The sequence below is a fragment of the Telopea speciosissima genome, chromosome 5 (genome assembly GCF_018873765.1).
Source record: "Telopea speciosissima isolate NSW1024214 ecotype Mountain lineage chromosome 5, Tspe_v1, whole genome shotgun sequence".
NCBI classification, from domain to species: Eukaryota; Viridiplantae; Streptophyta; class Magnoliopsida; order Proteales; family Proteaceae; genus Telopea; species Telopea speciosissima.
In genome coordinates, this window is record NC_057920.1 from 898265 (window position 1) to 923996 (window position 25732).

The window sequence follows — 25732 nt, forward strand, 5'->3', positions numbered from 1 at the left end:
CTCTATTGGTCAAGATGGGTGAGTTACGGGGTTCTTCTATCTTTGTTATTGTTTTGTTGGGTCTGTTCTTGAACTTGGCTCTGTTGTGCAATGGAGGAATCACTAGTAGTTTTGTTAGGACTGCTGAGAAATCCACTGATATGCCACTTGACAGTGATGTGTTTCGCCTGCCTTCTGGTTATAATGCTCCCCAGCAGGTATACTCTTCTTATTCTTCTTCACTTGCTCATTCTCTATTCTTTTTTAGCAGACCTGGTGTTTGCATTATTGCTTCTTTATTTGTTCTTTAGTGTTCAAATTTAATTGTTTTCGGAGTTTTTTATTGATGAATCCAACTTACCCTTTTCGTTATTTCACTTATTTTCATGCCAAGTCTTATTCCTTTCTTTCTTCTTCTTTTTTATTTATCAATGGCTCTAATTTTTTCAGCTCTGTTTTATTATATGTTAATTCTCCTTTAATTCATGAAATTTTGTGTTTTTAAGAGCAGAAAAAGCAATGTCTTTTGTTTGCTTAACTTTGTTTGGATTAAACAGAGAGGTACAATTATTTGATTAATGATTTGCTGGTGTTGTTTCTCAAGGTTCATATAACTCAAGGAGATCATGAAGGGAAGGGAGTGATCGTTTCTTGGGTCACTCAGGATGCACCAGGTTCCAAAACTGTGCATTACTGGACTGAGAATAGCAAACATAAGTCCCGCGCAAAGGGCATCTTTGTCACCTACAAGTATTACAATTACACTTCAGGCTACATTCATCACTGCCTTATCAAGAATTTGGAGGTGAGTTTATCTGCCATTTTGATATTGATTACTTTGTGCTCAATGTGATTGGTATAGTTTGTGGATTTCACAGATTTCCAAACAGACTAGTTAGCCTAAACTAGTAGGAAATATGGTATTGGAGTAATGAAAATTTCTCATAACTGTTGCTGTTTTCGAATTCCTGCAGTTTGACACTAAATACTATTACGAGGTAGGGATTGGAAAGACCAAAAGGCAGTTTTGGTTTAGAACTCCTCCTCAAGTTGGTCCTGATGTTCCTTATACTTTTGGTCTCATGGGTAACTCTCTTGCATCAGATCATGTATTACAGTAGTCTCTTTAAGTAATGTATCTATAAGTTGCTCCCTATATTTGTTGGGTAAGGTCATAATTCTTTGTTGGCAGATTTAGCTGGATTCATAGTTATATTTTGGGTGAATTGGTATTGAGAGGCACATACTCTGTATATATGTGTGTTTGTTAGATCTGTGTTCATCTCATTCTGTAGTACATTGTTTGCAGGGGATCTTGGTCAGACCTATGATTCAAATAAGACACTCACCCACTATGAAATGAACCCAACAAAAGGACAGACAGTATTGTTTGTTGGTGATCTCTCCTATGCAGATCACTATCCCTTTCATGACAATGTTAGGTGGGATACATGGGGCAGATTTGTTGAAAGAAGTGCTGCTTATCAACCCTGGATATGGACCGCAGGGAATCACGAGCTTGATTTTGGTCCTGAATTTGTAAGCATTCTTAGCCTCTGTGTATTCCAAATAAAATAGAAGTTCTCTACTTTCATTCAATTTCGTCTAATGTTTGGTATAGTTGGATATTTCAATCACCATTGGTTTCCTTTGGAATAAAAGCTACTTTTAAAAAGCTAAGTTGTCTGATTTACCCTGTACACCCTTATTTTTTCTTTAGTTTGATCAAATTAGGGTGCTTCACTATGCATTAAGGAGGGGTATTAGAACCCAATCTGTAAAATCTATACAGAAACCGAAATTTTGAAACTCAAGAGAGCTTGTTGAGAACCATGTGGTCCTAGAGTAGTTACAAACTATTGAACATGCTATATCACAGTATGTATCTTATTATGAACTAATTCAATTATAATGTGATGTGTTAAATTTCCTTGCACAGAATTGTTCTACGCCGTTATCCCATACTAGTGCTTCTGGAGGTAGAATGTTATGTTTTCATGAAACACATCTATCAAGTATTCTTCTGAAATCTGAAATCCTAGAACTCTGTTACTTAAAAAATTAAGGAATTGAAGATGGGGAAAGATAAGTAAATCAATTTCATCGAGTTGTTTTTTAGCCTCATATAGGCCTATTTATCCCCAATTCAACAGAGTGGAATCTTTGTTAACCACTGAACTTAATATTAATACTACTCTATAGGTCCTCGTTCATGAGCCTAATATGCACTTCACATTCATTCAAACATGTTATTATATTTGTTTATAGGAAACATGACCAAAAACTACAAATTTTGAATTAAGCAAATTTGTGGTGATATATATGTAGGGTGAAAACATGCCTTTCAAGCCATTCACGCGGCGTTATCCTGTGCCATATAGAGCATCAAAAAGCACTGCTCCACTTTGGTACTCTATCAAGCGGGCTTCAGCATACATCATTGTTCTCTCTTCATACTCAGCATATGGTAAGTTTGATGGTTAGTGTGAATGGTGAGATAGGTCTTACGTTCAGCAAAAAGATGTGCATTTTCCTGCTCTAGAATTTTTGGTGGTGTTTTCAAGTGGTTTAGTTTTTTGTTTCTTGTAAACAATGGAAATGATCAAATTAGAGAAATTGTGATGGTAGAGGTATTTGGCTTAGTTGAGTTTTTGATTGTGGAGAAATATCATGACCATCTTATGTATTAATCTTCTATTTTTTTAAGGCAAATACACTCCTCAATATAGTTGGCTAGAAGAAGAGCTACCCAAAGTGAATAGATCTGAGACACCATGGTTGATTGTCCTTTTGCACTCACCATGGTATAACAGCTACAACTACCATTATATGGAAGGGGAGACCATGAGAGTGATGTTTGAGCCTTGGTTCGTACAATACAAAGTAGATGTCGTATTTGCTGGTCATGTTCATGCCTATGAAAGATCTGTAAGTGCCTATCCTTTCTCCATATTTTACTTTGTTTCACAGGTATTCCTATGTATGTTATCTTCTTTTCTTCTGTCTACCTCCCCCCCCCCCCCCACAAACGCGTTTCTTGTTTTAGTTTGGAAACAAAAGTTGCTTATTGCTGTGCAGTGAATTCCCACAGACACTACAATTCAGATGTTATGGAAACCTAATTTTAGTTGAACACTTGATCTTCTTTTAGAATTAAGTTTGATTTAGAAAGTCAATGCTTTGGGTTCTAGTGTCTTGAGGCTGTTGTCCATTGACTCCATTTTGCTTTCTTCATTACTTCTACTCTTCCTGTTATTTAATGCTGAAGGATATTATTCATCACAGGAACGTGTATCAAATGTCGCATACAGCATAGTAAATGGCATGTGCACACCTGTGAAGGACCAATCTGCACCTGTATACATAACCATTGGAGATGGAGGAAATATAGAAGGATTGGCAAACAAGTAAGATTTCTACCAGAGCTTTTTCTTATTGAAACATGGTTTATTATGTTCGCGCTTTAGTTGTTTTCTTGTAATTTTATGGGTGGTGGTTGATGATATTTTGTTTTCTTTTTGATTGTTTACAGCATGACGGAGCCGCAGCCAAATTATTCTGCGTATCGTGAAGCTAGTTTTGGTCATGCCATTTTCGATATTAAGAACCGGACTCATGCTTACTTCAATTGGCATCGTAATCAAGATGGATATGCTGTTGAAGCTGATTCTTTGTGGTTTTACAACAGATACTGGAATCCTGTTGAAGAATCTGTGTCACACTAAAGTAGTCTTTTTCTTTTTTTCTAGGGCAAACATCAAAATTTTCAATGGTAGCTGTAATTTTTTATTCATCCTCCATACTGTCTATTTTCTCTCTAATTGAACCTTCTCTTGAGGATATGCAATGCCCATTTATATCTTATTGGAATTCATGGTTTGACACTTAATTATGACTTGATTGCTTCCTAGTTTATGCTAAGTTTGCCATGGACTAGTAAATCCTTGCTCTCAATGGGCTACCTTTAGTCCAGAACCAATATATCATTCTATCCTCACCCCCAAAAAAAAAGTAATCCAAAATATATTCCCAATGCTTGATTTGTAACAAGGACAATATTTCTACCAAATTTGGTCCATAAGTTGTTCTCTTCTGCTTCATGGATATACTGAGTTTATCCACATAATAAATTTATGCCCTTGCTTACTACAGTTCCTCCCAAACATTATCTTAGGAAACCAGAAGTTTGGAGGACCTCTAGGAAGTTGGCCATCAAATTGAACTGTGACACGTATTTTTTTAGGTTCTTTTCGTCGTCTTCTTCGTGACCTAATCTTGTATGTGTTCTTAAGAATAAGAATGTAAAAAAAAGGAGTCATTTTTTGAGGTCTCAAAGGGACATAGAAATCACATAAGGAAAAAAATAATAATTGAATAGAAATGAAAAAGAGATGTAACTCCTAACTCATTAAGTTGATGAGAAAAGAAACATGCTAATAATGAATGAATGAACCAACACGGTGATTGGGTTGTGAGGCTCATAAATCTCAGAGTTATGGGAAACTTTCATTACATTACTGTCCTTGAGATATGCTCACCTATAACTATAAATCAATGGTGGATTGAGGGCTTTTTGGGCGCATGGTGCCAACTCTATCTGAAGGACAAAATTTTTTTCCGCCCATAGAGGTTCACAAACCCCAATAGGGTTTTAATTTTTTTTCAAAAGACCCTCGTGATGCCTTTCTCCCGCCCTCTCTTGCCCCATAATGATTGGTGTTTCCCATTCACTGTGAGTGCAGGGAAACTCGGTCCCAGTTTTAAAACTTTGTTCCATATAAACCCAATTTCATATCAAACACCATTTTTTTATGAAAAAAAAAAAAAAACGTATCTGTAATGTGTTCCATATCAGTCAAGTATTGATGAAGGCTAATACTAATATTGATACCAATACAAATCAATTATACGATCAATCTGATACTAATTCCTAAAACCGTGGTTTTTCTGGTTGTGTGAAGGCAATCTCCGACCCCATATTAAGGGGGGTGTAGAAAACAACATCATCGTCCACATAGATCTCACATGATCAAGATAAGAGAAAATAAATAAAAAAAGAAACAATGTATTTTCTAAGGGAATTAATGGGGAAATAAAAAAAACATATAAACACATGAGCAAGTAAAGAAACAATGTATTTTCTACGTGAATGGGGAAATATAAAAAAAAAAACACTTATAAAATAAATACATGCGCAGGTTTGTCACATATACGTACTTATACGTATTATATATATGTTATATGTATTGTATTATATACGTTTACATTTATAAAGAAAAAGAGAGCTTCGATTCACAAGCACCGCTGCAACTGTAAGACGTCAAACCAATCTATCCCATCATCTCCCGCCACTGGTTCACAGCTCGAAATCTCGGAAGAACCATCGGTTGCAACCGTGGCAAAATCCATCACCGTTGGCATCTCATCTAGGTCCCACGGAGATAGAGCTGACACACCAACCTCTGTCCCTGGCAAACACAAATTCATTTCCCCCCATAGTCCTAGCTGATCTTCTCCACCCTCTTCCCGGTTCCCATGCTCTATTAATTCCATACTACCCAAACCCGACCCAAGCCAGCTTTTCGAACTGGCTACAGCTAGTGGAAGTGCCGATGAACACGCCGGTTCAGGTTCTGGAACCGGTTCTCTCCGGTCGAACCATATCTCCGGCAAATTGAGTTTGGCGAACTTGCCGTAAAGCTTACAAGCGGCGACGTCGTAGGCCAGCGCCGCTTCACGTGAAGTGTTGAAAGTTCCAAGCCAGAGTCGTGCGCCCTTGTTTGGTTGCCGGATTTCGGCCACCCACTTTCCCCAAGTCCTCTGTCGGACGCCTCTGTAAGCGCACATAGCGTTCTCTGGACCTCCTTTGCCTCTCATGCACCCTTTTCTGGAACTTCTCTGAGTTTGCATCTGATCATGAGGAGGAGTTCGCTTCGCCACTTTCTTCTCTCCAATCCCTATCATACTCACCCTTTTCTCGAACTTCTCTGAGCTCTTGCCCTCTTATATGTGCCAATAAGCACGGGTAAGGTCTTTTAATGGCGGATTAAAGGGTTCTGCAACACGTATCCAGTGCTTGGCCGGATCGTGTCGTCGTTGTCTCTGACCAGAGATGTACACTTGGCCGGACTGCATTGTTACACTTATACACACCTCTCTCTCTCTCTCTCTCTCTCTCTGAACTCCAATAGTACACAAGTACTCGTGCAGTTGGCTGCGTAGAATCCATCTCATAATTTGAACAAAGGGGGGTGTCGACTTAATGGGCAGGTGTCACCGAAGGCGACGGTAGAAGATAAACTCAAGGACACGTTGGGAATGTGAAAAGGATTTTTGTTTTGAGCATTATTGCATGAATCCTTGATACGTGGAGTGATTGATTGCTTCAGTGGCAGAGTGAGTGAGTGAGTGAGTGAGTGAGGCCAATTGACTTAGTAAAGACGAAAATGATGCCAGGTGAACAGAGGTGCTTAATCTTTATAATACAACTGTGAGGTAATGTCTGTTTTGACACGTAGCATACCTGTCAATTTTCACCCTAGCCCTTCTCGCCACCCAATTGGCCATAGAAAATGATAGATCTCTACTTGTTCTCAATATTTACAAACCTAGAAGAAGTAAAATTTAGAAACATATTAATAGATACAAGATAAAAAATAGTTCCCAAGGCCAACTGGCTTAACCATCTCTAAGCAATCATGAAACCGTTCAAATAACTATTTTCTCTCATCTGTGCCCATCCTCTAATCTTCGTGTTCGATATTTATCAATCAAACATGATTTTTATTTAATATTTAAATTAATTCATTATGCACAATAATTGACGGGTTATAGTTGCTCTTAGCTATTCACCAAAGAAGGTCCTGGATGGATCCTTTGGCTTCTGATAAGCGATCTAAGAAGGATTTGGTGTTAGCGTGATGGTCGCCTCGCTCTGAGTTGCAGGTCTCCAACGTATAAAAAAAAAAAAAAAAAAAAACAGAAGAGGGGAATAACATGCTTTGAAAGACTCTTATATGTATAAGTAATAGAGGTTAAAATGGATATTTCAAGTTTTTTTTTTTTTTTATGATAAAAATAATAAAAATTGAAAGACTAGTCTAGAAGCCAAGGGATCTAAATCATCCACTGCCAAGCTGCCCAGCAGGACCGTGCTATCAATACACAACAAGGCGAGGAATGACTGTACAATTAGGCCTTATTTACAAGGGGTGTTTGTGAAATTTACCCTTTTTTCTCTTTTTTCGAAAGGCTAGTCTAGAAGCCAAGGGATTTAGATCATCAACTGTCAAGCTGTCCAGTAGGACCGTGCTATCGATACACAGCAAGGCGAGGAATGACTGTTTTACCCCTACCCAAGCACCTTACCCGAGCAAGGGTAAGGCGGTCATTCCCCGCCTCACTGTGTCTCAACAGCATGGTCTTGCTAGGCAGCTCGACAGTAGAGGATCCATATTGAGAAGCCAAGTCCTTCTTGCCATTGGCTCTCAGATGTACATTTCACCTGCACGTAGCTCCAGATAATCCATGTTGGGCATAAGATATTACAAAGGCATTCCCATCATACAGGTTCTCGGTCATAGCATTGCTTGAAACCATGGAGAACCTCCAAAATCAGAATTGGATTGCTGGACTCTGCCGATTTGGCTTGAAATCACTGGAGATTGATCCGATTCCTGTCTCGATCCATATTGGGCCTATTGACATTCTAGGATTTAGCGTTTAGGCCAATTCCTGAATCCTGATTAGCTCTGACTGAATCGAAATCAGAATCGAAATCGGAATCAAATCAGAATTGGCTAAGGCCAATCAGGTTGCCAATTTCGCATATTTGAACCTTGCATCCACCCTAATCTCATCCCTTCGATTCCAAGACCACGCACGGCTGGATCATGTCCGTAAAGTCATGCTACGTACTACAGTTGGATGAAGATGTGTAACACAAGTTGATCTCCGTCCACTTACTAGGGCCGACGGCCTGATGTACGGCTGGGATCGCGAATAGTGGGGACACAATCGATGCGCCCGTTCCGCTAGTACTCTGGTCTGGTCCCACTTTCCTTCCTGTTGTCCCGCTACCACATACATAAATAAATCGAAACGGGCTTCGTCAGACTTTGGTTACCTGCGTGGGCGTGGAAGACAGAAGTCTTACTACACGAATGAAGAAAGAGAGGAAACCAATCCTCTGCTTTCTTCCGAAAAGCAAAAATCTTCCATCTTCTTTGTTGAGATTTTAACTCGACAATGGAGTTAGATCCCCGACAGTACGAGCACATTGTAAGTTTCTTTTCCATTCCTCTCCCTCTTCCATAGGAAGAAATGAAACGAGAAAAAAAAAAGGATTAAATTTCTTTTGTCTTTAAATTTGTGGACTTGAATGGTTATACGGAACATTTGATCAAGCAAAAGCTCCGAAATTTGATGGTTTTTCGTCTTTGATCATTTGCCCTTCTTCTAAATTTCGAGTTTTTGAGTTTGGTTGTTGAAAAACCCTTGTTTGATAATTTGTGTCTGGTTTCGAAATTGGGATTCTTACTCGTTGTTCATCAAGTAAAAGTTTAATCTAATCAATCATTGGAGGTATCTGGGATATATTACAGCATTTTATTCCAGATTCCTCTTTAAAACCATCTTGCGTATTTCAATTATGGAGGTTATTTTCGCTGGTTAAGTGGCGAAGTTTAAATAAGGGGTTTCTATTGGGTTTATGATGTTAAGACGCACCTAAGAGTTGATCTTTGTAGTCGAACGGTCCCTGTATCCCAATTGGATTTAGGACCCTTGGACCTGTGACGTTATCTCGGTCTGTAGAAGAAAGGTGAGTTGGGGTAAAGAAGAAGGATTAAACAGCTTTAACAGTCTAAATCCGTATAAGAAACTACAGTAGTCTTGTGAATGCGATCCTGCTTAAGAATTCTGCTTAATGGACTGTTAGGACTCATTGCATGGAATTTTGTTTGTTGGGGGGGGGGGGGGGGAGGTTATACCTTTCTTAAATAAATTAAAAAAAATTGTTGAGGTTTCAAGCAGTATACTCTATATTATCTGCCAATTGTCTTTGCTTCTTAGGAGATTTATCAGGACTAACACCTCTCTCTTTTTCTCTCTCTTGATTTACCACTTGGGGGAAAAATTGTGAAAATTTCAGGAATTAATACATGATTAAATAAAATCCATGTTCGTAGGTTCTTGATGGTTCATAAAGGAGGTTTTTATTATCCTCTATATTTACTGGGACTAAAAATTTATCATTTTTCATTCTTCATACACCCAGTCCCTTTGAGGTTGGGTACCAAGAATGGAAGTGTTGGGTAGGCAATGATGGAGCAAGATATCATGATAAGAATAAGAGTGGTAGACTTCAGCATTGGCAAGGAAATCAAAATTTTACTTTAGCTTATAGAATCTTTTAGGCAGCAAAATCATCTAGACTACCAAAATATGGATTTCAGGTGATATGACCCACTGATATTGAAGAGGTTCAGGTGAACCTAGTAATAAATAGTTCTCAAGTTACACACTTACACCTACAGGCTAAATAACTTCCATACTTCAGAAAACTAGAAGATTCCAAGCCAAGTAGGTTTTAGTCAAACTGAACAGGAGGCTGCAATATTTAATGAAATCTCATTAAATTTCGTTGATGAGATAGACTTAAATATGAATAATTTATAGTACAAAAATTCATTTGAATAATTTCAGCCATCATACACTGAAAACTAATATGATTTGGCCCTCAAACAATTGAAGTTGTTGGAAGTTGAAAATCCCACCACGGAACTGTCTGCTGAAGTTATACTAGACTGTTGAGGTCCTTATGGTCTGAGATTTATAATATAATTGCAAAATTATCCCTTTACAGTACTAAGTTTTAAAAGAACTATTCTGTTTAGCAGCATTGTTACTTCTGTGAACAAAATAAGTTTTTTTGGATAATAGAAATAAACAATCTGCGATTGCCTCACTAAAAATAAAAAGAAAAATACATAGAAAAAAGGCGTATGCAGGAGGCGAATTGGTTTCTTCATTCATTTTTATATCCTCTATTGAATTGACTCCCACTGGATGAAATATCCACGTTTGCCGCATAAAGTGCCATTTCATGTCTTTGTGTGACAGAGGGCTCAAAATCTGTTATCAAGAGTAGACCTTTCCAAAATGCAAAAGAGTCCAGCCTCTGGATAACCGGATTGAGAAACCTCAGACCTGCTTGTAATTTGACTAGAAATACGGCTTTGAATGGAGTCGAATGGTGAAATCGGATCCGTGTAGCCAACCCCACTTAGTTGAAAATTTGGGATGAGGCTTAGTTGAGGTGAGTTGAGAAACCTCAGATCTGCTTGAAATTGGGGGAGTACTTAGACTCCTTTTCAACAGTATTAAGTAATTACAATAGGGTCGAAACCAGGCTTGAAGCTGAAATATTTCGCGAAATTGTGAAATTTCGGTCGGTTGCTGGTTTTGATTGATGGTTTCAAGGACCAAATGGACAAATTAGGTCCTGAAACTTCTAGAAACCCTATTTTAGGCCCTTCAAACATAGTAGAACTCTTCGATTGTAAAGGAAACACACCCAAAAAGGTAATTTGACTTTGGACCCTGGGTTGGTAGTGTACGTTGAGCGATGCTGTTACACAAAATTTAGTACTAGAATACACATAATTCTATTCACACAACTAAAATATGCTTTAGGAATGAATAAACATAAAATTAGAAACCATTTCATAATTATCAAATGTTCTACATGGTTCATTACAAAGATATGGGTGTGATTTGGCTAAAATTCACAAAAATTGAGGTTTTCTAAGAGGTTTCCCTCTTTGGAGTCGGAACTAATGAAACGATAGCGAAATTCGAAACATGGTCAAAATTTCATTGAAACTGCGAAATTTTCAATGAAACTTCGATCAAAACTTTGACAAAAATGTATATCGCAGGCTGTTTCATTTCAAGAGCCTGTGAAACCAAAATGTTTCGTAAAATTTCGGGAAACCTTGTACAATGGTAGCAATGATGCTCGTCATCGCCCACCTTATGTGTTCCCTTGGTTTCTGCAGCATCTTGTTGTTCATGGGAAATTGACATGTCACTAGACCTTTTCAAGCTGTAGGATCTTGTTACATAAAGATGGACACTTAAATTGCAATATACAATGTTTAGCCCTAGCACCAAATTCGAGTACAAAAACTTTGGATGCACCACTTATAATCGAATTGGTTGTGGCATTACTCTTAGGATTTGATGTTGAGGTGTTTTTGGATGGAATAGTATCTTGATGATATTTAAATTGGAATTCAGTTCTTCAACAACTCTTCTTTGGTGGCATGAATTCACAAATTGACTTTGGTTTATTTCATTCTAATGCCATGTTAAATGGTCAAAAAGTTATCATGTGTCATGTTTAAGCTCAGGGGATCATATGGGATGATCGTCACTATTGTGTGGAAAAGCATCCTTCATGCTATTCTTGTGGTGTTTATTATGCAGTTATTTTCATAAATTGAGGAGTGTTTTCCGACTTTCAGTCGATTAGGTTCTGAACTTATTACTAGGAACGTCATGTTAATTCCTCATCTGTGTCCTTTTCACGAGGACCCTAAGTACTCTTACGACTATAGGGGGCCTGACAGGTTTGACTATTGGCCACACCTTCAATTTTGTTGTTGTTTAATGTGTTTTTAGCTATTATGCTCCCTCCCTCTCTCTCTCTCTGCCTTTATCTGCCACACGGAAGCTTAGTTGGTGCTAAAGTGTTGTGGATATGTGCTACTTCATCATCTCTCCATCTTGTAAGTTTAAGCTCATGGTGGTATAAAGCTTTGAAAATATTGTTGAAAAGTCAATTTTGACATCGTTGGTTTAGCAAAGGAAAATACTTCTTTGAAATCTCAATACCTGGTGAGCCATAAGATTGAGATGGGACCCAGAATTTGAATTGTTGCTAATCCAAGGAGTGTACTGCCAATTCAGTGCTCAGTTTGAAACAATCAACCTCAATGAGGCTCAAAGTGGTGAACTGTGAACGAACACTTTATGAGTGAGTTGGTTTGATAGACAAGTTGTGCAGCTCGAGATCTGCCCAGCTCAGGGATCTCACGTCTGGCAACAGCCTAAAAGGGTGTTTCGTAAAACATCCTCTTGTTTGTTAGCTCATTCCACTTTCCCTGAATACAGTCACTACTTGGCAATTTTTAACCATGAAAGTTGGAACTTTGATGGCTAGCTTCATGTTTTGGACCTAGCAGAAGGTTTGTATAGCTGGCAGAGTACAAAAGTGACTTGGAATGGGGCGTTGTTCATATGGATTGCCCAACAGGGTGACTAATGTAAGGTTAAATCACGAATGATCTAACCCCAGGCAGGATCTTGATCTCAATCAATAAACTTCAGATTGAGGGAGCAAATCAGCAATTAAAACAGAAGATAGAAAAGAAGATGGAGGGATAGAAGGGTAATGGGGATAGAGGGTTGTCTCAGCCGTGGGCCTCTCACTCTCAACTCTCTCAGTTGATCTCTCAGCCTTTCTTAGGACAATGGTTTGCAAAAGCAAGCGTCATTTGTTTCATTCATTCTATTCTATCAAAAACTTACAATAAGGCTTCTATATATAGTGAGGGCTTAGCTAAGAGAATACTAGTAAATATTTTCTGAGAAGCTGCTTAGAAGTAGCTGATAAACTGCTGCTGAGAAGCTGCTTAGAAGCTGTTGCTTAGAAGCAGCTTAGAAGCTGTTGCTGAGAAAATGCGTAGATAATGGCTTGATGAAGACAAATTGGCTGGTCTAATTCTGTCCCAAAGTTAGGGACTGGTTAGGCTCGAGCTGACTGGTCTTAGATGGGCTGGACTCTTCTTCTTCCTGTTGTACTTCTGCCCATACATAGGGTTGTCTTCTACATTAGTGACCTACCTGCTGGATGGTCAATTGTCCACATCGTGCTTCATTAGGGTACAATTCTCATGCAAAATCCAAATACAAATGATGTCTGGGTGCATATACAAAGACAATTCTCTTTCTTCTGTCATATGGATTGAAAGTTCTCATGTCCATTCTTCTGACATGTCCGTTGTGTTTGTGTTTAAATTCTTTCTCTGTTTTTATGTATCAAAACAATTATCTATTGATGTATATGAGATGCTGAAATTTTGTTTTTGATAAGCTGTCTGCTACTGTATTCTGTTTGATATGATTTATCCTAATAAAATAACAACTTGAAATTTTGCGTTGCTCCTTTTTGATAGGCTATTAATGACAATGATGTACGCAACATTGTCTTATCATATCTTGTACATAATTGCTTCAAAGAGACTGCAGAATCATTCATTTCTTGCACTGGGATGAAGCTTCCTGCTGATTTTCCTGTGGACATGGACAAAAGGAAACGTAGGTGATTATTCCTTTCTTTTTTATGGCTAAAGTAGATTAATGGCCTCAAAACTGCCATATGGAGTGCCTCCAGTTGAGTGGTAGTCTTGATTCCAATGTGGATAACAATTGTAGATTGAAATATGAGTTTTGATGTTTGATATTTGTCAGTTATCCGAAGATATCTATCAGCATATATCATGGCTGGTGATCTTGTTATCTGCTGAATGGATGTGGGTGGATCCATCTGATAGAGGATCCTTTTCCCATAAGATAAGCAGGGGAAATGATTAAAAGTGTCCAAATTTTCATAAAATCCTGAAAATGCCATTTTAGACTAGTGAATCTAGTGGTATTTGGGTCATTTCCTGACACTTTGGACTCACTTTTAATGTTTTTTTCCTACCTTTTTGTGGCTGAACTTGACCACTGAGATGGTTATGACCATGTGAGGTTTTCTATAACATGGACCCATCCATGTCTGCCACCTGAATAACAAATCCTCTATGGAATGTTGTCTCATGGAAAGGTTTGGAATGCACTCTTACTGGTTGCGTTAAACATGGTTTTTTTTTTTTTTTTTTTTTGGGGGGGGGGGGGGTTGGGGCGGGGAGCAGCCGACTGAAATGTTTTCCATTCATTTCTTCAGTTAAGAATTTATTTAGGATTCTGAGTGCCATGACTAGAGGTGACGGAGAGGAAAAAGTCTGACTATTTTGTGGTTGGTCATGTCATTATCATATCCGTCCCAATTTTTAAATGCTATAACATGGTGCTGGTTGACTTGAGTTCAATATTGATTGCAAACACTCGAGACCTGCTGACTACTGTGATTTAAGTGACTGCCAATTCCTGATTCAAAATTTTGATCTTGCACTGTTGCATTGGGAAACCAAATGTGAAAGCCCTTAATTGAGAAAATAAATCTATTTCTTGAAGGGGGAGTTGTTTTGCCATTTCCATTGTCACTATTTAATATCATTGTTTGTTAAAAATCAAGTGAGATGTGGTTCATATGTAATTTTTGTGGATGAATTTGAAATGTATGATTAACTAAGGTACCAACTGTGTATTTTTCTTGGTTTTTTATGTCAGCAATTGTCCATTTTGCATTGGAGGGAAATGCTCTCAAGGCCATAGAATTGACAGAACAGCTGGCACACAACTTACTAGAGGAAAACAAGGACCTGCACTTTGATCTCTTGAGCCTTCATTTTGTCCAGCTTGTTTGCTCTAGAAAATGGTGAGCGATTTCTAAGGCTGCACCTATGGAAAAGCAAGAAATTACATGTATTTCTTAATTGAATTCAAATTTCCTTGGCAGCACAGAAGCTTTGGAATTTGCTCAAACCAAGCTGACACCATTTGGGAAGGTTCACAAATATGTTGAGAAACTAGAGGTATGTTTACAGAAGAAATGAAACCACCATATAGTAATTTTATTTGGTTATGTCTCACCTTGATTATAAAATTGACTTATAATTACCTAGAAAGTCCTCTAAATTATTACATGATCGAACATGGATGTGCACTTGCAGAGAATGAAATACAACTTTGCCTTCTCCATAAAGCAAATTTGAGGTCTATTTTTCTATTTATTGATTGATGGTTGGTTGGTATTTATTGATGTCGGCGTCTTCTGGTTCAAATATCTTGTGTTACTGTTTTGGATTACTATGAGTCACAGTCATGGATGGTATGATCCGACCTGATTTTTTGTTTTTAAATTTTTTGGGTGAAAGTGCTTGAATATTATGAAGCATCAGGGTTGTTAGGACAACGGTATATGTATTTTTTATCCTGCCATGTTTTTGGAGGGCTGTGGGGCAATAGATTTTTTAAGTTTTGTAGGTTTTGTTTTGGAATTCAGTAATCAAGGATTTTTCAAGGTGCTGCAGTTGGTTGCATCATGATTTTTGTTTTTGGTTTAGAATGTAAATTGTTCACATATGTACCTAATCTCATTTTTGTACATCAATTTCTTTTTCATTTTAATCAATAATTTTCCCCTTGATTTGTCTTTTCTGCAACTTTGCCACATTTACAGGACTTCATGGCTTTGCTGGCTTACGAGGAGCCAGAAAAATCACCTATGTTTCATCTGCTTAGTTTGGATTACCGGCAGCATGTTGCAGATAATCTAAATCGTGCAATTCTGGGTTTGCTTCTTCCTTTGCAACTTGCCTTTTTGTAGCATCTCTGTTTCTAGGATTTTGTTTACCTGTAATCTTTCCATGTTGATATCATTTTGTAAATAGTTTTGTTCCTACCTTGAACTCATAAAACTTACTGCCATTTTCTTTGCCATGATTAATGCCAGCACATGCTAACTTGCCTAGCTATTCTGCAATGGAAAGGCTGATACAACAAACCACAGTGGTTAGGCAACACTTGCATCAAGACCTTGGAAAGGTAAAAGTGTGAATGAAACAAAAATGAAATCTTTCTTCTAAAATACGATGATGCTGTCATTGTGGTTGACCAAGCCTATTCCCAATATAGCTTTGTGGAGAAGCCTTTCATACCTTATCAGAAATTATTATTTAGTTTGTTCTCTTAAGTTAACTGCGTTCATCCTCCACCATTTTGTTATGCTTCCATGTGCTTAGATGTAATTTCTTATGTAACCTCAAACAAACAAGTTTGTCTGACTTGAACTGTACTGGTCTCAGACCGTTTTACTGGAATGCAGAAATAGCTATGTTAATATCCTTCGGATGGGTTGTAGTGCACTTACTCTTTTAACTCGTGAATTGGCAGGATGAACATCCACCATTTTCTTTGACATCTTTCCTGAAGAGCTGAAAAAGTGGCTGGAATTTTCAGCAGGCAAACATTGAGGCTTATTGCGTTAACATCAGATCATCTGGTGTAATATTTGGTCATGGGTGCAGTATAATCTTTGAAACCTTGCTCGTTTGTGGAGATTTAACTGAAGACGTGTCATGTATCCAGTCCTCGGCGTTCTGGTGAGATGTGCCTTTCTCAGTTAAGTGGTCAGAATGAAAATCGGGTGCTTGGTACTGGTGTCGAAACTTGCCTTGTTCATGGGTTGTTGGTCTTGGTGATTGAGGTCATGGCTGGTATCTGGTTGCGTTTGTAAGTGGTTAGAAGAGTGAGCTTTTCTGTTTTGTTTTAGGTTGTTGGTTTCACTGCTACTTATAGATATCACAAAAAACGAAAGAATAGGAATCACAATCGTATTTTGTTGCTAGAACTTGAAAATTATTTGCATATATTATTATTTATGGGAAGGAAAAGTTTTATTTCACCAAGTAATGTGTAGTTTCAATTAGATTGTTGTTGGAGCTTGAGCTGTTGTGATGGACTGGTTTTCTGGTAGGGCCATGTTGGATGCAAAACAGATTCACCAGACTAAACAGATAGACTGTGTAGTCTGTTTAAGGTTTTGTACATTTTCTCCCTTTTCTTTTCCAAATCAAGTGAGATCTACCCAGTTTAAGATTTTGTACACTTCTTTTTCTCTTGGGAAAATTACTATAACTCCTCTGTAGTCCGTACTTGTCACATAAATACTTATATTGAGTTTTATTTGACTGCAGTGAAGGAAAATCCACCATCCTAGGTCTAGGTCAAGGCCTTGATTGGTGCCCCTTATTTATGAATGGTTGACACTACCCTCTATGGCATGATACCCTATGCACATGGATCGAACGCCTCAGTGCGGTGAATGGATAATTCATTAATTGTGGTTGAAGGAAAACTCGGTCCATTATTTGAATTCTCTCATTAAAACTTGTCTTTTTTGGGGGCATTGTTCTGTGTGTTGTAGTGCAGCTTGTGCCCAGGCACATGGGGGTGGGTGCAATGACTACCCTACCCCCTGCACAGGTTGCCCATGTGCCTGGGTGCAGGTTGCGCTGCGGCACAAAGAACATCCCCCCCTCTTTTTTTTTGTTTTTTTTTTTTTTGAGTACCCAGGAAAGGAAACTTTGAGCTCTCTTTTTCCTTTTATATTTTAAAATTCTTAGATTATCTCTTTGACCCCTCACCTGCATCGTCTTCCTTCCCTCGCAAGCCACATAGTTCATCATCACTCAACATTGCATGAAGTCCATTGCTCACGATCACCACCTTTACTTTAGAATATCCAGGTTTCAAAGGGAGATGTAGAGATTAAACCTAAAAGAGAGAAGGGGAAAAGTTCCCCACGACGCTAGCATCCGGATCATTTTCACACGCCCCACACATTTCATTGTAGCACTGCCCCTTTGAAATTCCCTAATAATCCCCCCCCCCCCCAAATTGTCAGGTTTCCCATAACACACCTCCCTCCAAGGCTCCAACGCCCATAACTACTTTGAGTGTTATATTAGTTGATTTTAGTATTTATCACGATCACTTCCTTATTGTTGTTCTATATTACTCAAATTCCTCTATTCCATATTTCTATTTTATTCCTTAGAGAAGTCAACTTTCACCTCTCTTTCTCTCCTAGTAAATCAAAATTTTCTAAATTACCCCTGTATTCTCCCCTCTCGCAATTCCCTTCACCATCTCCATCGCTATTTGATTTTAGTATTAATCACGATCACTTCCTTATAGTTGTTCTATATTTACTCAAACTCCTCTATCTCATATTTCTATTTTATTCCTGAGAGAAGCCAACCTTCACCTCTCTTTCTCCCCTAATAAATCAAAAGTACCCCTATATTCTCCCCTCCCGCAATTCCGTTCTCCACCTCCATCGCTGGCCTCTACCCCCACTTACACAATTCCACTCTTCCCTGCTCTTTGCATCTCCCCCTCCCCCACCCTGACCTCGCCCTCTACATCTTCCCTTCCCACCTCCTCACCGGTCCCTACATTTCCCTCTATCAACTATATCGAAAAGAAACCTCAGATGGATTAGCTCAATTGGTAACATCCAACACCTTAATTAAGAGGTCATGAGTTCAAACATCCTTGGGGCCTAGTTACAGCAAGGGGTTGTGGGACACATGGATCATGCTGCGCCACATGATGCTCACAGGGCCCCCAATACTGTACTGGGGGCGATAATTTTCCCCCGAGGGGGATGAGTAATATAAAGCAAGTGGGGGATTGATGGTGGAATGAAATAATCTCTTGCGAACCCGCTTAATGAGTCGAGACACTTCAGTTTATCTGTTCCTCCAAGGCTCCAGCTCCTGAGTACAAGCAAAATCAAATGGCTCGTCTGGTATTCCCTCTACAATCCTTGTCTTCGTCCTTACCGAACCCACGGCTTCTTAAAGACAACTCCACGCCCTCCCTCCTCTGCAACGGGCTGATCTTTCCAAGGTGGTGCACCAACTTGCTTCTCTTCTCTCTCTTTTTTTTTTTTTTTTTTCTTATCCACTATCTTATTTCAGTTTTATTTGATTTGAGTTTCTCTTCACTTTAAGAATGTGAGTGAGATTAGTTCTTCTTTTCCCCTCCCACTTATCTACTGTTTTGCAAGTGTTACTCTTAACTGTTCCAGGACGTAACTCAGATATCCAATTCAACTGGCCATTTCCCGCTTTGTTGGCAGTACATCTATTGCTACTTCCTTTTTCTTTAGCTTTCCTTTCCAGGATAGCATATGGAAGGAGTTACCGGGCATTGACAGACCCTCCTTTACTGTTCCTTCTCAGTTTGTTTCATCAAAATAAACTTTCGAGAGAAAAAAAAAAAGGAAAAAATTCAAGAGCGAGCCCTTTATGTCCTAATGCCAAATTCAGTTTCCTTTGCCCAAAAGCCTAATATTGGGAGGAAACCCATTTTTATGAGATATGAATCATGTCCTACCCCACCCTACCAGAGACAGAAGTGAGGGTTTTCATATGCAATCCAGGGACCCCATTCAGTATTCCTAAATCCATGGGCTCAAAAACTCCTCTCTTATGTTTATGTATTGGTCTCAGTGACCAAATTATTTCTGAAATTATATTTGCGGGGGCTACTGCAACTTATTGAGCTTCCCTTGTCTATCCTAGAAGCTATTTCAGTTATTGTCCATGTTTCTAATGTTGCTGTCGTGCTTCTATATTGAAAGGATTAGAATTTGGTCTTAGTTGTTTCGCTTTGCTTTTTATTTGACAGGTTTAAAGGGCAAGAAGGCTATCCTAAGAAAGCCGGTTTCTATGTACTTAAGTGTGGAGTTACTAAGGCGAAGGAATCTTCTTCGACAAAATCTGCTCCATTTATTAGTGAACCACACAAGTACTTTGATCAGGTTGTCATCACAGTTCGTTCTGGAGATGGAGGCCATGGTGCCATTCTTAGTATGCCTATGCCTAACCAAAAGACTCCTTCCAAGTCATCTAAGAAACATGACCAGGACAGAAAGAAGAGTTCGTACAAAAGGGATTTTGATGGGTCGCTTATCCTGCCCATGGGTGGTCATGGAGGAGATGTAATCATTTATGCTGATGAGGGAAAAGATTCATTATTGGAATTTCACAGGAAGAGTCGCTACAATGCAAAGCGTGGGGGAAATGTCGATGCCATGGGTATGTTGACCTCTCAGCTGCACGATGGACTCGCTGCTCCCACATTGCGTATTCCAGTGCCTGTAGGTTTGTACACTTCATTGATTTACATTTTTTAGATACTCTTGGCTTGGCTTGTATCTATGTCAGCATTCCATGTAATGGGATTACAGAAACGAGGGTTTCCCAGCTATTTATATTTGTTTTTGCTTATGCAATGCTTTTCTAGTGCTCCAACAGAATAGGACATATGCCATTGGCAATATTTTATTGTCAAGGACACCTCTATAGATGTCCTTTGAGTAGTTGTTGCACTCTGACAGGTACTGTCGTAAAACGCAAGCGAGGAAAGCTTTTGGCTGATTTAGCACTTCCAGGTGAAGAAATTCTAATTATGAAGGGTGGACAAGGAGGGGTGAGTCATCTATAGTTTGTGATCACTTGTTTCACTAGCATGTTTGATATATCATTTGAATCTCTTTTCCTTTGACCTTCCATCAATGGTCCTCTCACCGTGGAGTTTTAATTTCATTCTCAGAATATTGAAACTATGTGAGGTCAAAAGCACAAGTTCCCCCCTCCCCCTTCCTGATTGAAGAAAGAAACAACCACTTAGCAAATAAATAAAAAAAAGCAAATAAATGACTTTTATCTTTATGTCAATGGCAAAACTACATTATTTTAGTCATTTTAAAGAAGCACGATTGTTTTGACTGAGATTGGAGATCTGTTGTACCTTATCACTTCAATGGTATTATTAAGATGCTCATTTAGCATCCCATTATACATATTGCTCAAGCATGAGCTATGATTTATCTTCTATCTTGCTTTTGGCAGATTAGCTTGTTAGAGATGCCTGAACATAAAAGAAAACGATTGATGGCCTTAACAAGTAATATCATGAGAGATGACAATGACAGGGTAAGACAAGTAACATCTCTTACTTAAAACATTTACTGTATCATTATTGGAATATGTTTTCATGAAACCTATGTGGCCATCCCAAAGCATTTTGTTGGCCTCACTCTAAAAGGGTTTGTTCTTGAAGAATGCTCAGTAGGCAATAAACGCAGGAAGTCTATGTGAATGTTGTTTTTGCTGAGTTTAACTTTTTCCTGCTGACTGTTGTAACTAATGCTTAGGTTTATTCTCTAGGGAGAAATCTCATCTGTCAGTTTATTTCATGCCCTTGGAGTAAAAATTATACAAGCCCTATTTTTGGCTTGTTTTGCATGCCATTTATTCATGCTGGAACTTAGAATCCTGGTTTGACATATAAATAATCATTTTTACATGAATCTGCCATTGACACTATGTTGTTAGACTGCTTGGAACAAATTCACATGCTACTTGAAAAGTTTACATTATGCCCATACCTAGTCCAGCTGAAGAATAACCATGAGCTTTTCAACCCAAAGCTAAACAAGATTCATTCAACCTAATTAGCCTGTGTTGGGTCATGCTATGTCAGCTTAGGCTTGGACTACTCTGCAAGTTAAAAAAAAAGGGGGGGGGGGGAGGGAGAGGGGTTGAAAAAGAAGTTATATTAACCTTCATGAATAATTGATGCACACTCCTAGTTTTTTGATTTGGAAACAGCCTCTCTGCAAAAACAGGAGTAAGGCTGCGTACATTATGACCCTCCCCATACCCCGCGGTGGCGGGAACCTTGTGCACTTGGTATTTCTAGATTTTTTATGTCCCTTGATCTTAAGCTGATGCAAGCCTAGAACCTAATCCCTTCAGGTTCTACATTTTTTGCCCTTCACTCCACCTGCCATCTTGCCTCAGTAGACAAAAACCCTCCCCTCCCCTGTAGTAGACCACCACTTTGGCAAGACCAAAAATTGCTTATGTAATTAGGCCATTGTCGTCTTGCTTCTCTAATCCTGTTATGACTTAAAGATTGCTTTCACTCCCTAGGTCTTCTTGGTAACATCATAACATGGTTGATTTTTTTCCTTCTAGATGGGTAGAGCGAGGTCTGCATTTCTAACACCATTTTCTCTGACCCCTTGATGTATTGATGACTCCTAGTCCGATCTCTTGATCAATTGATGCTTTGAATAATAATTCAAAGACCTAAAATTTAGAGCTTCAGCCTTCTTTCCATCACCGATCCTTTCAATGGAGACATCCTCATCCATCACTCTTTTGATGAGGATGAATCATGGCTATGTTTTGTGCTTATATGATGTTTATATATCTTACTCTATAATTTTATAATGTGGAAGTGAAGCTTTGTCAATTCATTGCAGGTCTTAGTTCTTGGTCAACCTGGGGAGGAGGTTAGTCTGGAGCTGATACTGAGAGTAGTTGCTGATGTTGGTTTAGTGGTGAGTATTGTCTTGTGGGCTGATTTCCTCTTTGTTTTAATATTCTATCATTGCAATGCTAAGAACCATGGCTTTACTGTTTATTTCTATTTTCCCTTTTGCATCACATCTGTAAGAGGTCAATATTGTCAGTTTGCTAACTTAATATGGATGAGGGATTGTAGAACAAAGCAAGATTGCTGGCCACATATCTGCAACTACAATAATTTCCTGAAATATGGTGTAGATGCTGATCAATCGTGACTGTCTGAATATTAGGTAGCTTTTTTTTTTTTTTTTTGTCATTGTTTCTTTCTCTTATTGGTAGTTTTGGGTCAATACAAACGAAGTTGAAACACACACACACACACACACACATTCGAACTTTACGCCTTTTTTATTTTCTGTCTTTTCCTTCCCGTTTAAAACACAAGTTGGTAAACTTGTTTTAAAGTTAATCAGTTAAGTTGCAAATTTGGTGATGCATAAAAGTAAATAAATTAAATTTATAAAAATTTGGCAAAGTTACTTTGCGTAATTGATTAAGTTTTCTGATGTGGCAAAGTTACTTGGTGTAAATGATCAAGTTTTTCTGATTCTACAATGTCATAGCGGCCCATGTACTTGGCCAGAATTTCAAAGCTTAGTTAGGGTCATACCCTAAACCTGGGTTTGAAACCCTTCATCTACTGAAAACTAACCGCTGATGCATTACCCAAAAGTGATGTCATCTTGTTCAACTCTGCTTGTTTCAGAGTAGAGTAAAACAAAGCATGTGGACAACTGTACTTCATAATATGGTTTTCAAGTTGTTACACATTGCTTTCTCTTGCTCCAGGGACTTCCAAATGCTGGAAAATCAACCCTTTTGGGTGCCATCACACTAGCGAAACCTGATATTGCTGATTATCCATTCACAACATTAATGCCAAACCTTGGACGCCTTGATGGTGACCCTAGTTTAGGGGCAGGGAAGTATACATCTGAGGCAACATTAGCTGATTTGCCTGGTCTAATTGAAGGTGCTCACCTGGGGAAGGTATTGTATCTTTTACCCTCTTTTTCATCCCCCCACCATATTACTGATTTGCTAAAATCTAGAATCTACCGATGATGCAGGGTCTTGGTCGGAATTTTTTGAGACACTTGAGGAGGACTCGCCTATTAGTCCATGTTGTTGATGCAGCTGCTGAGAATCCTGTGAAAGATTATAGAACCGTTAAAGAAGTATGATTTGCCCTCCCCTCTCTCTTGCGTTGTTTATTCCAGATGGATTACTCATCATTACCAAATTCAATTAAAAAGAGAGATTTTATTTACAGGTTATTAGATTAATGAAAATTTTAACTTCCTAGTTTTAGTTTTTCATTACTTGTCAATAAACAAAAATAGTATATGTTTTCGAGTTGACTGTCTTGTTTGCCGATTTGATGACTTTGCTTCTTTATAGCTCAAGCAGCTGGATTTCGTTTCTTATTCATGTCACAGCTTTTGTTTACTTCATCTACGGTGCTTGAGTTTTGTTGATCCTTTTGACAACTTGTCTTGATAGATGCTTTAGTCCTAATCAGTCAATATGAGCTACAGGCTCCGTAATTTCTTTTTCTAGCCTCTTGCAATATCTATTTTACTTTTTTGTTTTCGGGATTTGTGGAAATCTAAGTGCTTAATATTTTGCAGGAACTGCGGATGTACAATCCTGAATACCTTGAACGGCCATATGTTGTGGTGTTAAATAAGATTGACCTCCCAGAGGTATGTAGTAGTATTTGTGCTTCTGGTATCGAAGTCTCCCCCTCCCCCCCACCCCCAAAAAAAAAAAAAAAAAAAAAAAAAAAAAAATAGGAGAGTAGAAGGTTAGAGGACACATAAGTAATTTTATACTTATATTTTTTCCATGTACTTTGCTTGCTTCTCTATTTCAGGCGAGTGATAGGTTACCTTTTTTGATTCAAGAGATATCAGCAATTGGATGCAATGAGATACCCTCAGAGCCAGAAATTAGTAATGAAAAAGTGGCTCAACTACTGCCCTTAGATAGTGAACATGCAACCACACCTTTGGTTTCCCCTATTAGAGATAAGAAGGAAAAAGAAATTGAGGACTACCCACGTCCTCTAGCTGTTGTGGGTGTAAGCGTTCTGTAAGTTTACCTTATCTTTTTTTCCATCTCATTTACTTTCATAAATATGATCTATCCGATTCTGATTATTTGTATGCATTTAGATCTGTCTATAGTGAGGTAGATATAATGTAGGTCTTGGCATCCTAATTCTTCAGTTACTAGTTCAGGTTTCCTGAGTGCATTTTGCTGCAGTTTATGTCCTTTGTACTGAGGGCTGTCATCGATTGCATTGTAGATCTTTTATATCATGTATAGTGGTTTAATCTGACCCCAGGATTCAGATTCCATATAGTTGGTGACTTCAACTGGATGGCCTAGACTTCTGAGAAAGCCATAAATATTCAAGAAACATGTAGGCCTAGAGCAGTTGAACTCCTGTAACTTTTAAGTTTGTTGACTTGAGACCACATCTCAATCAGACAACTAGAAATACCAACCTCTCTGACACTGTTTTGGGTACATCATCTAAACAACAATATGCTTCTCTCTCTCAATATTAGAAAATGAGAGAACGTTCTAAACAGATTAAAATTGAATATCATCTATCTTGATACTGGCCCATTTAAAGCACTTAAATTGAATAGAACCTATGATTCAGTTTACTTGAGATTACCTTCTCCCATTAGTTGCATAATTGCTTTCCTGGAGGGTGCTTTTAACACTACCTGACATGGTTATTTCTTGCCACACACAAATTCCATTCATTGACAAAACACTCATGAAATTAATTTCAACTTGCTCCTTGCAGTAAAGGCATGAGGATCAATGAGATGTTGAAGGAGATTAGAGCAGCATTAAGGAAGTGCCAAAGTTCTGACAAAGCATTGGAACTGAGTATGCAATTATGAATATAAAACTATGAAAGCTCCATGTAGAAATGGTTTCAAATTGGGCTGATGCTAAGAGATGAAGAGATGGAGTAGCGATCAGTTCTGGTGCAGGCAACCTAACAGCTCGTCAAGAGGCACACGGAACGGATAATGCAAGTCCATAACTCATGTCTTCATTTTTGTGAAGCTTACAATGATTTGAGTTTGTGCAGATATCTTCCTGAAGCTGATTGGCCCTCCTCCTAAACAGCAAAATTATTGACTTGCACAAGCTTAGTCCATATATTATTTCAAATGCTGGAATAGTTTTGTTTATTTAATAAGTAAGGGCATGTGGTATCCCCAGTTTTAAACAACCACTCCAAACAAACTAGTCTCCCTGAAGCTGAAATTGTATACCCATCAAAATTCACTGGCTTCTCATTCTGCCATGTGTATACAGTTTGTCTATATTTATATATAATTAATTTTCATATGTAGCTTGTTCTTTTTCAGTTAATCATTTGAAACAATTAAGGTAATTTGTTACATCTATGATCTATCCATTCAAAGCTATAGATAAGCCTTGGAATTCATTGAATGCAAGAGAACAGCTGAGAGTTGCATGCAAATGGTTGCTTCACAGGTCGAGGTATGTCTAGCCTGGAACCAAACCAATGGTTG

General features: G+C 38.4%; 3 protein-coding genes across 6 annotated transcripts; all 3 read left to right on the forward strand.

The window, feature by feature from the left end:
* LOC122661533 (purple acid phosphatase 2-like) lies at window positions 1-24883 on the forward strand. 2 transcript variants are annotated; one of them, XM_043856955.1, is made up of 9 exons: window positions 1-197; window positions 584-784; window positions 954-1065; window positions 1289-1518; window positions 2308-2446; window positions 2687-2907; window positions 3265-3386; window positions 3512-3689; window positions 24868-24883. In XM_043856955.1, exons 1-9 carry the CDS (start codon window positions 15-17, stop codon window positions 24871-24873), a joined length of 1392 nt encoding a protein of 463 aa, XP_043712890.1. In that variant the 5' UTR covers window positions 1-14; the 3' UTR covers window positions 24874-24883. The 2 variants fall into 2 exon arrangements, with proteins under 2 accessions (XP_043712890.1, XP_043712889.1); XM_043856954.1 differs by lacking the exon at window positions 24868-24883 and having other exon boundaries at window positions 3512-3774.
* LOC122661535 (glucose-induced degradation protein 8 homolog) lies at window positions 8104-16616 on the forward strand. 2 transcript variants are annotated; one of them, XM_043856957.1, is made up of 7 exons: window positions 8104-8259; window positions 13221-13362; window positions 14440-14587; window positions 14669-14744; window positions 15392-15503; window positions 15665-15756; window positions 16105-16616. In XM_043856957.1, exons 1-7 carry the CDS (start codon window positions 8227-8229, stop codon window positions 16147-16149), a joined length of 648 nt encoding a protein of 215 aa, XP_043712892.1. In that variant the 5' UTR covers window positions 8104-8226; the 3' UTR covers window positions 16150-16616. The 2 variants fall into 2 exon arrangements, with proteins under 2 accessions (XP_043712892.1, XP_043712893.1); XM_043856958.1 differs by lacking the exons at window positions 15665-15756; window positions 16105-16616 and adding an exon at window positions 15584-15652 and having other exon boundaries at window positions 15392-15553.
* Window positions 18456-25487, forward strand: LOC122661530 (probable GTP-binding protein OBGC2). 2 transcript variants are annotated; one of them, XM_043856947.1, is made up of 10 exons: window positions 18456-18630; window positions 19411-19886; window positions 20123-20214; window positions 20637-20720; window positions 22058-22135; window positions 22953-23153; window positions 23234-23341; window positions 23795-23869; window positions 24040-24257; window positions 24988-25487. In XM_043856947.1, exons 1-10 carry the CDS (start codon window positions 18515-18517, stop codon window positions 25085-25087), a joined length of 1548 nt encoding a protein of 515 aa, XP_043712882.1. In that variant the 5' UTR covers window positions 18456-18514; the 3' UTR covers window positions 25088-25487. The 2 variants fall into 2 exon arrangements, with proteins under 2 accessions (XP_043712882.1, XP_043712883.1); XM_043856948.1 differs by having other exon boundaries at window positions 18456-18616; window positions 19409-19886.
* Window positions 25488-25732: the final 245 nt, after the last annotated feature.

Excerpts from the sequence above, each read along its gene's own strand:
- LOC122661530 (XM_043856947.1), top strand. The coding sequence starts at position 18,515 with ATGGCTCGTCTGGTATTCCCTCTACAATCCTTGTCTTCGTCCTTACCG. Across the intron at positions 20,215-20,636 it reads TGAAGGGTGGACAAGGAGGG|ATTAGCTTGTTAGAGATGCC; the intron begins GTGAGTCATCTA and ends TGCTTTTGGCAG. Across the intron at positions 24,258-24,987 it reads GTTGTGGGTGTAAGCGTTCT|TAAAGGCATGAGGATCAATG; the intron begins GTAAGTTTACCT and ends TGCTCCTTGCAG.
- LOC122661533 (XM_043856954.1), top strand. The coding sequence starts at position 15 with ATGGGTGAGTTACGGGGTTCTTCTATCTTTGTTATTGTTTTGTTGGGT. Across the intron at positions 198-583 it reads GTTATAATGCTCCCCAGCAG|GTTCATATAACTCAAGGAGA; the intron begins GTATACTCTTCT and ends TTGTTTCTCAAG. Across the intron at positions 2,908-3,264 it reads TTCATGCCTATGAAAGATCT|GAACGTGTATCAAATGTCGC; the intron begins GTAAGTGCCTAT and ends TATTCATCACAG.
- LOC122661535 (XM_043856957.1), top strand. The coding sequence starts at position 8,227 with ATGGAGTTAGATCCCCGACAGTACGAGCACATT. Across the intron at positions 14,588-14,668 it reads CTTGTTTGCTCTAGAAAATG|CACAGAAGCTTTGGAATTTG; the intron begins GTGAGCGATTTC and ends TTTCCTTGGCAG. Across the intron at positions 15,504-15,664 it reads TCTAAATCGTGCAATTCTGG|CACATGCTAACTTGCCTAGC; the intron begins GTTTGCTTCTTC and ends GATTAATGCCAG.